We start from the raw sequence: 12,854 nt of genomic DNA, 5'->3' as shown, positions 1-12,854 counted from the left end.
AAAAATAAGATTTTACTTACCGGTAAATCTATTTCTCGTAGTCCGTAGTGGATACTGGGGACTCCGTAAGGACCATGGGGAATAGACGGGCTCCGCAGGAGACATGGGCACTTTAAGAAAGAATTTAGATTCTGGTGTGCTCTGGCTCCTCCCTCTATGTCCCTCCTCCAGACCTCAGTTAGAGAAACTGTGCCCGGAAGAGCTGACAGTACAAGGAAAGGATTTTGGAAATCCAGGGCAAGACTCATACCAGCCACACCAATCACACCGTATAACTTGTGATAAACTTACCCAGTCAACAGTATGAACAACAACAGAGCATCAGTTCAACCCTGATGCAACAATAACATAGCCCTTATTGCAGCAATAACTATATACATGTATTGCAGAAGAAGTCCGCACTTGGGACGGGCGCCCAGCATCCACTACGGACTACGAGAAATAGATTTACCGATAAGTAAAATCTTATTTTCTCTAACGTCCTAGTGGATGCTGGGGACTCCGTAAGGACCATGGGGAGAATATCAAAGCTCCCAAACGGGCGGGAGAGTGCGGATGACTCTGCAGCACCGATTGAGCAAACAATAGGTCCTCCTCAGCCATGGTATCAAACTTGTAGAACTTTGCAAAAGTGTTCGAACCTGAGCAAGTAACAGCTCGGCATAGTTGTAATGCCGAGACCCCTCGGGCAGCCGCCCAAGAAGAGCCCACCTTCCTAGTGGAATGGGCTTTAACAGATTTTGGCAGCGGCAATCCAGCCGCAGAATGAGCCTGCTGAATCGTGTTACAGATCCAGCGACCAATAGTTTGAGCACCCATCTTGTTGGATGCATACAGGATAAAAAGTGACTCCGTTTTCCCGACTCTAGCCGTTCTGGCCACATAAACCTTCAAAGCCCTAACCACATCCAGTAACTCGGAATCCTCCAAGTCACGAGTATCTACAGGCACCACAATAGGTTGGTTCATATGAAAAAAGATGACACCACTTTTGACAGAACTTGTGGACAGGTCCGCAATTCTGCTCTATCCATATGGAAAACCAGATAGGGGCTTTTATGTGACAAAGCTGCTAATTCTGACACACGCCTAGCCGAAGCCAAGGCTAATATCACGACCATCTTCCACGTGAGATATTTTAACTCCACCACTTTAAGTGGTTCAAACCAGTGTGATTTCAGGAAACTTAACATCACGTTAAGATCCCAAGGTGCCACTGGAGGCACAAAAGGAGGCTGAACATGCAGCACCCCCCTTTAACAACGTCTGAACTTCTGGTAGAGAAGCCAACTCTTTTTGAAAGAAAATGGATAGGGCCGAAATCTGGACCTTAATGGAACCCAATTTGAGGCCCAAATTCACTCCTGACTGTAGGAAGTGAAGGAAACGGCCCAGCCGGAATTCCTCTGTAGGAGCATTCCTGGCCTCACACCAAGAAACATATTTTCGCCATATACGGTGACAATGTTTAGCTGCCACGTCCTTCCTAGCCTTTATCCGCGTAGGAATGACCTCGACCGGAATGCCCTTTTCTGCTAGGATCCGGCGTTCAACCGCCATGCCGTCAAACGCAGCCGCGGTAAGTCTTGGAACAGACAGGGCCCCTGTTGCAACAGGTCCTGTCTTAGAGGAAGAAGGCCACAGGTCCTCTGTGGGAGCATTTCTTGCAGATCTGGATACCAGGTCCTTCGTGGCCAATCTGGAACAATGAGGATTGTTCTCCCTCCTCTTTTTCTTATTATCCTCAGCACCTTGGGTATGAAAGGAAGAGGAGGAAATACATAGACCGACTGGAACACCCACGGTGTCACCAGTGCGACCACAGCTATCGCCTGAGTGTCACATGACCTGGCGCAATACTTCTGTAGCTTTTTGTTGAGGCGGGATGCCATCATGTCCACCTGTGGCAGTTCCCACCGACTTGCAATCTGCGTGAAGACTTCTTGATGAAGTCCCCACTCTCCCGGGTGGAGGTCGTGCCTGCTGAGGAAGTCTGCTTCCCAGTTGTCCACTCCCAGGATGAACACTGCTGACAGTGCGCTTACGTGATTCTCCGCCCAGCGAAGAATCTTGGTGGCTTCCGCCATCGCCACTCTGCTCCTTGTGCCGCCTTGACGGTTTACATGAGCTACTGCGGTGATGTTGTCTGACTGAATCAGAACCGGTTGGTCGCGAAGCAGGGTCTCCGCTTGACGTAGGGCGTTGTATACGGCCCGTAGGGCGTTGTATACGGCCCTGTGTGACTGCTCCCCACCCTCGGAGGCTTGCATCCGTGGTCACCAGGATCCAGTCCTGAATGCCTAATCTGCGGCCCTCGAGAAGGTGAGCACTCTGCAGCCACCACAGGAGACACCCTGGCCCTGGGGATAGGGTGATTAACCAATGTATCTGAAGATGTGATCCGGACCCCTGGTCCAGTAAGTCCCATTGAAAGGTCCTCGCATGGAACCTGCCGAAGGGAATGGCCTCGTATGATGCCACCATCTTTCCCAGAACTCGAGTGCAGTGATGCACTGACACCTGTTTTGGTTTTAACAGGTTCCTGACCAGGGTCATGAGCTCCTGAGCTCTATCGGGAGATAAACCCTTTTCTGGTCTGTGTCTAGAAACATGTCTAGGAAAGGCAGATGAGCCATAGGAACCAACTGCGACTGTGGAATATTTAGAATCCAGCCGTGTTGCCGTTACACTTCCAGAGAAAGTGATACGCTGTTCAGCAACTGCTCTCTTGATCTCGCTTTTACGAGGAGATCGTCCCAGTACGGGATAATTGTGACACCTTGCTTCCGCAGGAGCACCATCATTTCCGCCATTACCTTGGTGAAGATTCTCGGGGCTGTGGAGAGACCAAACGGCAACGTCTGAAATTTGTAATGACAATCCTGTACCGCAAATCTGAGGTACGCCTGATGAGGTGGATAAATGGGGACATGAAGGTATGCCTCTTTTATGTCCAGAGACAACATAAAATCTCCCCCTTTCAGGCTTGCGATGACCGCTCTTAGCGATTCCATCTTGAACTTGAACCTTTCAGGTATATGTTCGGGGATTTTAAATTCAATATGGGTCTGACCAAACCGTCTGGTTTCGGGACTACAACATGGTCGAATAATAACTCCCTCCTTGTTGAAGGAGGGGAACCTTGACCACCACCTGTTGAAGATACAATTTGTAAATTGCAGTTAACACTATTTCCCTCTCGTGGGGGGAAGCCGGCAGGGCCGTCAGTGAGGGGGCATCTCCTCAAAGTCCAGCTAGTATCCCTGAGACATAATATCTATTGCCCAGGGATCCAACAGTGAGTGAACCCACTTGTGGCTGAAATTACGAAGACGTGCCCCCACCGGGCCTAGCTCCGCCTGTGGAGCCCCAGCGACATGCGGTGAATTTTGTAGAGGCCGGGGAGGACTTCTGTTTCTGGGAACTAGCTGTGTTGTGCAGCTTCTTTCCTCTGCCCCTGCCTCTGGCAAGAAAGGACGTACCTCGGACTTTCTTGTTTCTTTGTGATCGAAAGGCTGCATTTGATAATGTCGTGCTTTCCTAGGCTGTGCAGGAATATAAGGCAAAAGATCAGAATTACCAGCCATAGCTGTGGAGACCAGGTCCGAGATCCCTTCTCCACAAAATCCTCAGCCTTCCATATGCCTCTTAAGTCGGCATCACCTGTCCATTGCATAACTACAGGACAAATCAAGCAGAAATCGACATAGCGTTGATTCTAGAACCCAGTAGACTAATGCCTCTTTAGGCATGTTTTTTATATATATATATATATATATATATATATATATATATATATATATATATATATATATATATATATATATATATATATATATATATCTTAAGACAGTAACTTTAATATATATATCTATATATATACATATATATATATATATATATATATATATGTATATTTACATACTAGGGTCTTAATCTCTGCTGATAAGGTACCTGTCCACGCTGCCACAGCGCTATAAACCTATGCCGACACAATCGCCGGTCTGAGTAATGTACCAGAATGTGTACGCTATCCGCAGGATCCCTGAGGATAGCTGTTAAGTCAGGGTTACCTTTTGGGCAAACGTGACACCCTAGGGGAAGATTCCCATCGTATCCTGGCCCTAGTAGGGGAATGATATTCCCTGAGAATTCTTTGTGGGAAACTGCAGTCTCTTGTCTGGAGATTCCCGCTCTTTTTCATCATGAGAGGAAGGAAATTTACCTCAGCTTCCTTCCCCTTAAACATGTGTACCCTTGTGTCAGGGACAGATGAGTCATCAGTGATATGCAAATCATTTTTTATTACAATAATCATATATTGAATACTTTCCTGCCATTTTGGCTGTAACTTTGCATTATCGTAGTCGACACTGGAGTCAGACTCCGTGTCGATATCAGTGTCTATTATTTTGGATAGTGAGCATTGAGAGACTCTGAAGGTCTCTGCGACATAGGGACAGACATGGGTAGATTCCCTGTCTGTTCACTAATCTTTTGTGCAATAAATTCACCTTAGCACTTAATTACACATATCCAAACAGGTGTCGGCGTTGTCGACGGAGACACCCCTTACACACATATTTGCTCCATCTCCTCCTTAAGGGAGCCTTTTACCTCAGACATGTCGACACACACGTACCGACACACCACACACTCAGGGAATGCTCATCTGAAGACAATTCCCCCACAAGGCCCTTTGGAGAGACAGAGAGAGTATGCCAGCACACACCCCAGCGCTATTAACCCAAGAATAACACAGTAACTTAATGTTAACCCAGTAGCTGCTGTTTATAATGATTTTTTTGCGCCTAATTATGTGCCCCCCCTCTCTTTTTACCCTCTTCTACCGTGTATCTGCAGGGGAGAGGCTGGGGAGCTTCCTCTCAACGGTGCTGTGGAGAAAAACATGGCGCTGGTGAGTGCTGAGGAAGTAGCCCCGCCCCCTCGACGGTGGGCTTCTGTACTGCTTAAATATACATTTTCTTGGCGGGGGCTCATGCACATACACAGTGCCCAACTGTATATATGCCAAACTTTTGCCAAAGAGGTTCCAATTGCTGCCCAGGGCCCGCCGCCCCCCCCCCCCCCCCTGCGTCCTGCACCCTTACAGTGACCGGAGTATGTGAGGTGTGTGTGGGAGCAATGGCGCACAGCTGCAGTGCTGTGCGCTACCTCAGTGAAGACTGGGGTCTTCTGCCGCCGATTTCGAAGTCTTCTTGCTTCTTATGCTCACCCGGCTTCTGTCTTCCGGCTCTGCGAGGGGGACGGCGGCGCGGCTCTGGGATCGGGCGACGAGGGTGAGATCCTGTGTACGATCCCTCTGGAGCTAATGGTGTCCAGTAGCCTAAGAAGCAGGACCTATCTTCAGAGAGTAGGTTCGCTTCTCTCCCCTCAGTCCCACAATGCAGGGAGTCTGTTGCCAGCAGAGCTCCCTGAAAATAAAAAACCTAACAAAATACTTTCTCACAGCAAGCTCAGGAGAGCTCACTGAACAGCACCCAGCTCGTCCGGGCACAGATTCAGGTCTGGAGGAGGGACATAGAGGGAGGAGCCAGAGCACACCAGAATCTAAATTCTTTCTTAAAGTGCCCATGTCTCCTGCGGAGCCCGTCTATTCCCCATGGTCCTTACGGAGTCCCCAGCATCCACTAGGACGTTAGAGAAAAGAAGCCCATCCACTTTTCAAATGACAAAATCTGCACGTTTTTACATAACGTTAAAGTAGGACCATGTAGTGCAAGACATCATGACCTAAAGAGTTCACTATCGAAGGGTTTTCATAAAGTGACTTTTATAAAGTGCTATTTTTAAAACTTCCCAATTTGGTTTTTCTTTAGCCGTAGTATTGTGACACATCAACAAAGCCAAAGGCCAAATGGATCCTTGATCTTCATGATGCAATCCTTTTCCCATGCAGAAAACGTATATTACTAAATTAAGCAATTTAAGTGACTTTTTTTGTCAATGTCTTTCACAAAACTTGAAGCAAGGCTGCAGCGATAGATGCCAAAAGTACTGTTATCGATACTTTCCACAAACTGTTCAGTTATGATGCTTGTTTTGAATCCTGAGTAACGTCTCCTACATGTGCCTGTATAGTGCAAAGTGCATGTAATACTCAGCTGCCCGTTGCCTGTCTATTGAAGCCGCTTTGACAACTTCTACAGTAAGTCCTTTGCATTCTGAGCTTACTATGGGTAATAAGGGTTAATACAGTTTTGTTTATAGTTTATCTAAAGAGCTATATATTTTTTATGTGATCTCCATAGAAGCAGCAATCCTGATATGACCAACCCTTGGTGTTTAGTTTAGTTTTTTGATATTGCAATATACTTAAATATATTTTTCAGACGATCCAGATATAAAAATATAAAAAAAAAATAATAATAATAATACATTTTTATGTAGATACTGTAGTTTCCTGTAGCTTTTATTTATCAGGATGACATTATATACTATGATTAATAAACAAAATCTGAAAAAGTTAAAATGAACGTGGTTATTGTAAGATTTTTGCCCATAGAAAGTGTATGACTCTTACCTATACAAAGCTGCATAGTACCGATTTGAAACGGTTTGTTGTGAATCCATAACTTGGAAGAGCAGCATCAGGGTCTGCACGCTGGTGTTAAAGTTCACAACATGCTGTATTCTGAACAGGGTGTCTAGCTGCTCCTTCACCTTCTCATTGCCTATCTGTGCATACGGGTATGCTCGGTTTACTCCCGTCAACAAAGCTCTCAAGATCTTGGAGTCAATGTCCTTCTTCTTAATGCATGCTCGGAAAAAACAGAAGTAACCTGTAATCAGTTGGTTTGCCAGGTCAGATTCATCGTGGTCAAAAAGTATTTGGTTCAAAAAGCAAACACCATAGTACTGTGCTTTCTCACTGATATTAGGACGATACAACAGTCTCTCTACTTCTAGACACACAACTACTTTCATGTTTGGATGTTTGCTCAGTAAGCGCTCAAGTAAATAGGAAGCTTTGGTGGCTATTTTGTAGTGCGGGTCACCAAGTTTATTCACCAGCAACACCAGAAGGGTCTTCTCCTCCTCAGGTTTATTGCAGAGAAGCTCATGGACCACATTCAGAGCCTTAGCTTTTGTTGCAATCAAAGTGTCATGAGTCAATGTTTCTAAAACCTTCACAAACTCTGCCACGTGTCGTTTTAACTGTTCTTCAAAATACCACAACACTAGCCGTCGATCCCTAGCATCTCTGTTACCACTGGAAATTTCCTCAAGATTATCAAATGGATGTTGAACAAACTGATGGAGTTTGCGATTGTCTGGCAAAAGATCAGACAGAAGTAAATCCTTAAATGTGTCCAGTGCCATAATATTTTGGCGTTTGCTGCCCTTTTTTCTGATTACATTTATTAGGTTTTCAACAAACTGCAATGACTGAACAGGAGCATCCTGGATAAGGACTATCATGGCGGCCATCCTGTCTGCTAATGTGCCTGTTGATACAACAGTTTTCATCCATTTTGTGTTAGCCCCTTTCTGGAGTGTCTTCTTATTTTTATACAGGTTTACCTCATGATCATATAACTTCTCAGCCAAAGCTTTATATTTATTAACACTGTCCTCATTCTGAGGCTGCATTGTGTATTCTTTAGTATACTCATGATCATACCACTTTCCGCAAGGTTTAAGGAGTATTGTGGTCCGTTCAAGAAATTCAAACACAGGTTTTGCTTTATTTTTTGAGGCTTTACTTGAAGTACGACTCGCTTTTTGTTGGACTTTAATTTTTTCATTTTCCTCTTTGTTGCTTTGTGTTTCAGTTGTTTTTTTCTTAACTTTATTTGTCTTGTTCTCTTCTAAACTGGATGGTTTGGTAATTGTTTCCTTCCCCTTATGTTTAGCAGGCTCCTCCTCTTGATCTTCAATACCTTTGCTTAGTTTTTGGAAGCCCAACTTTTCTACAAATTCCTTTAACTCCCCTACTTCCAGATCATCGATTCCACCTTTCTTGCCGCCATCCACTATTTCTTCTGCTTCTTCCAAGCTTGCAAGCATAATAAAATCTTGCTAAATATGAAACAAAAAAATTATTAGCTATATTGATACCAAAAATATGATAAGCATATTGTATGTAAATAAGTACACAAATAAGTGTATTGTTAAGCACTTTAAATGTTCACCACATTTTACAACCAGAAAAGTACAAATGTTTACAGTGCTCAATGGCTCTCATGCCTATACCTCACAGTGAAAGGAAAAAGCTCTTACCGGTCACGCAGGCGTGATAATGCTGGATGCTAACAAACTGAAAAGCTGCATACTGATTTATCCCACAATTGTACAGAAGACAAGTGTATGTGTTGTTCATAGCCACCAGTCAGATTCTGGCTATCATTTTATATAATGTTACATAAATTATAGCTAAAATCTGGATGGTTGCTATGTGCAACATCTCCACTTTACAAGGCTTGATGAATCTCTCTCTGTGGGGGGGAATTCAAATGTTTGAAAAGGCGGTTGAGTGTCTGTTTTTCCCTGTCTATTAGATGGGTGTCTGTTTTTTCCTAACTGACTTTTCAAACAATTGAATTTCACCCTTTATGTTAGATGGGAGAAATGTACAGACACAATTTTTTATAGAAAGTTTCATTTTCAGGTGAGTTCAAGTTATACTATAATACTAGATGGCAGTTAGTGGAGTTACTCCTAATTCTTAGCCAGAAACCAGCTAAGTTAAAACCATAGTTACAGAATGTGACATTCTACGCCACTGGAAGAGCACAGCTGAAAAATATACTATGGCTTGCAATTCATGGTAGTGTGGGGGAAGGGTGGAATTTTTTTTTTTTTTTTGGAGGGGGGGGTTAAGAATCATTTATTTTCAAAAGCTATTCAGTAATGTTAGAACAGCAAATGGAAGATAATGCAAAACCGAGAGAGCAAAAAGGGAATGGAATAGAGAAAGATAGAAGTGGATGGAAGAGCAATAGTGATATGAGGCAGGCATGATAACTACTGTATGCAGCACAGGTAAGAGCAATGACCAAACTAAGGGAACATGAAGTATGGCAATGGCTCGATGACACAATCCAGGAGAAAGACAGGGCACCCCAAAACACATAGGTAGGAGTTAGACATAAGAGTTCTAGTTTCTTTTTTTTTTTTTTTTTTTTTAATCTTACCAGCTAAACTAAAGCTTGGTACAAATTATGCAATTATTGGGCCGATTTGCCAATAATGAGGAGTTTGGCCAAATTTATTGCACAGTGTGTACGAAGGATTGTTTTGGCGTTTTGCCGATAAATCTGGAAAATCTTGCCCACAAACATGAACGATCGATTTTACGATTAGTCGTTCCAAAGCAAAAATCTCGGCCACAATGTCCACATATCGCCCATTGGGGGTAATTCCAAGTTGATCGCAGCAGGACATTTTTTAGCAGTTGGGCAAAGCCATGCGCACTGCAGGGAGGGGGGGGGGGGGGGCAGATATAACATTTGCAGAGAGAGTTAGATTTGGGTGGGTTATTTTATTTCTGTGCAGGGTAAATACTGGCTGCTTTATTTTTACACTTCATTTAGATTGCAGATTGAACTCACCACACCCAAATCTATCTCTCTCTGCACATGTTATATCTGCCTCCCCTGCAGTGCACATGGTTTTGCCCAACTGCTAACAAAGTTCCTGCTGCGATCAACTCAGAATTACCCCCATTGTGTGTGCATTTTCAAATAATCTGACGATATGTCCAGGTGGAAAAATTGGGTCATGTGTGGTTGAGGATGATTTTTCAGCAGAAATCGGGTGATTTTTCAGGGGATAAAATAAAATGTGTGTAAGCACAGACATCGGGTACTCCCCTCTGCCACTGTGTACGTAGCTTAAATGACAATTAACTCAGAATGATGTGTCTGATGCTGAGAAATGTTGTCCATAGCCATATAAAAGCCTAGCTGATTTAGAGTCCTAGAGAGAATACAGGAGTACCAATGACCCAACAAAACTGGCTAAGCAGTATAATCCATACATGGTCCTGCATTCTCAGTGCAGGAATGCGAACGCCTCTGCCTGATTGACAGGCAGAGGTGTTCGGAAGGAACAGCCGGTGTTCGGGAAAACGGACATCACGCCTTGTTTTCCAGGAGTGGTGAGGCCAAGGACTGCGTCACGTGGCGCAGTTTCCTTGGCCTCAGAAGCTGCACTGTGACGGCAAGGCTGAGAAAGCTTAGATTAACTCAACCTGCCATCGCAGATAAACATTGCGATTGCATCGCAAATGCAGGAATGAGGTGGTATGCTCCTCCTGCATTTGCATTGCTGAGGATTACAATTGCAAAGCTGCTGAAAGCAACTTTGCAATTGGAATCCTTAGTGAATTAGGCCCAGAATACACAGTAAATAAAAGATCAATTGTGGGTGCAGCTGCAAGTTACAAAAGGTGGTCACCTACACCTCACAGAGAAGCATAACAACAAGAATGTAACCCAGCGCAACCTTCAGGGTTGAGATCAGTACACTAATGTGTATTCAGCACCAAATATCCACAATCAGTCCAAAACACCAATTGATAATGAAGTAAGGTTTGGAGTCGAAGTGCAATCCACCTTCACACAGTGTTTCTGGGTTCCTTGAGCTCTCAATCGATTGAAATCATTCCATATATAGAAAGAGGGAGAGAAAGGATTCGCAATAGTGAAATACCATTTTGTTGTACACCCACACAATCAGGTACACTACCTAATCTGTCTAACGCATGGGTCATCAACCTGCGGCCTGCCAGCTGCTGTGGAACTACACATCCCAGCATGCCCTGCCTCAGTTCAAGCATGCCTTAATAGCAAAACTGTGGCATGGCAACCTGGGATATGTAGTTCTGGTGGACTATTGTGTGTAATTTGATGTATTTTAAAACTGTGTCTATGTTCACCCACCTTTATGGACTAAAAAATAGGATTTTAAATTACCTACCGGAAAATCATTTTCTTGTAGTCAGTAGAGGATGCTGGGGTCCACATTAATAGGATGGGGTATAGATGGGTCCACTAGGAGCCACTGGCACTTTAAGAGTTTGAGAGTGTGGGCTGGCTCCTCCCTCTATGCCCCTCCTAGCAGACAGTCTAGAAACTGTGCCCGAGGAGACGGACATCATCCAGAGAAGGATTTTACACAGATAGTGGCGAGATTCACACCAGCTCACACACAAGGCAAACCAAGCTAACTAGCTTGATACATCAGCAACGGCTGAACAGGATTACTTACCAAGTAACAAAACAGTACTTACCAAGAACTAAGCAGTACTGAACTAAATAACCACTGCAGGATCACGAAGCGCTGGGCGGGCGGCCGGCATCCTCGACGGACTATGAGAAAAGGATTTACCGGTAGGTAATTAAAATCCTATTTTCTCTTATGTCCTAGAGGATGCTGGGGTCCACATTAGTACCATGGGCATGTACCAAAGCTCCCAGAATGGGAGGGAGAGTGCGGAGGCTCCTGCAGAACCAATTGACCAAACTTTAGGTCCTCAGAGGCCAAAGTATCGAACTTGTAGAACTTTGATAACGTGTTCGACCCCAACCAAGTAGTTGCTCGGCAGAGTTGTAATGCTGAGTGGGCTTTAATAGACGTAGGACACGGCAAGCCTGCCGTAGAACACGCATGCTGGATAGTGAACCTGATCCAGCAAGAGATTGTCTGTTTAGAAGCAGAACACCCAATTTTCTTGGGATCATACAGGACAAACAGAGTCCGACTTCCTGTGACGAGCAGTCCTCCTCACAAATATCTTTAGAGCCCTTACAACATCCAAGGACTTTGATGAAATTGAGGAGTCAGTTGCAACAGGCACCACAATAGGTTGGTTGACATGAAATGCTGACACAACCTTCGGAAGAAACTGCTGACGTGTCCGAAGTTCAGCTCTATCTTCATGGAAGATCAAGTATGGGCTTTTACATGACAAAGCCCCCCAACTCCGACACACATCTAGCAGAAGCTAAGGCCAACAAAGTGACAGCCTTCCACGTAAGAAACTTGACCTCAACCTCCTGTAGAGGCTCAAACCAGTCCGACTGGAGGAACCGCAACACCATGTTAATATCCCAAGGTGCCGTAGGCGGTACAAAGGGAGGTTGGATGTGCAGAACTCCCTTCAAAAAAGCCTGAACCTCAGGGAGGGCAGCCAACTGTTTCTGGAAGAAAATGGATAGGGCCGAAATTTGGACATTTACGGATCCTAACCTCAGGCCCATATCCACACCTGTTTGCAGGAAGAGGAGAAAACGTCCCAGTTGAAACTCCACCACAGGAAACTTCTTGGACTCACACCAAGATACATATTTTTTCCAAATACGATGGTAATGTTTTGACGTTACTCCTTTCCTAGCCTGTATTAGGGTAGGAATAACCTTGTTCGGAATGCCCTTCTGAGCTAGTATCTGGCGTTCAACCTCCATGCCGTCACACGTAGCCATGGTAAGTCTGGATAGGCAAACGGCCCCTGCTGCAGCAGGTCCTCCCGAAGAGGAAGAGGCCTCGGCTCTTCTCGCAGTAGATCCTTCTTGGCCAGTCCGGAGCAATGAAGATTGCCTGACCTCTTGTTCTCCTTATGAGTTTGAGAACTCTTGGAATGAGTGGAAGAAACACGTACACCGACTGCAACACCCACGGAGTCACCAGGGCGTCCACCGCCACTGCTTGCGGGTCCCTCGACCTAGAAAAATTCAGCTGAAGATTCTTGTTGAGACGAGAGGCCATCATGTCGATTTGGGGTACGCCCCAAAGATCTGTTACCTCCTTGAACACCTCCGGGTGGAGACCCCACTCCCCTGGATGGAGATCAAGTCTGCTGAGGAAGTCCGCTTCCCAGCTGTCTACTC

General features: G+C 44.9%; 1 protein-coding gene across 1 annotated transcript in view; it reads right to left on the bottom strand.

Moving 5' to 3' along the window:
* CEBPZ (CCAAT enhancer binding protein zeta) overlaps positions 1-12,854 on the bottom strand; it is a 118,317-nt gene that overhangs the window by 90,563 nt on the left and 14,900 nt on the right. Inside the window, exon 3 of the mRNA XM_063917575.1 lies at positions 6,545-8,043. Coding sequence (XP_063773645.1) covers positions 6,545-8,043 — 1,499 coding nt within the window. The remainder of the gene's footprint in view (positions 1-6,544; positions 8,044-12,854) is intronic.

Source organism: Pseudophryne corroboree, chromosome 4 (genome assembly GCF_028390025.1).
Source record: "Pseudophryne corroboree isolate aPseCor3 chromosome 4, aPseCor3.hap2, whole genome shotgun sequence".
Lineage (NCBI taxonomy): Eukaryota > Metazoa > Chordata > Amphibia > Anura > Myobatrachidae > Pseudophryne > Pseudophryne corroboree.
Note: the sequence above shows the minus strand (reverse complement) of the source record. Positions and strands in the feature narration are given on the sequence as shown.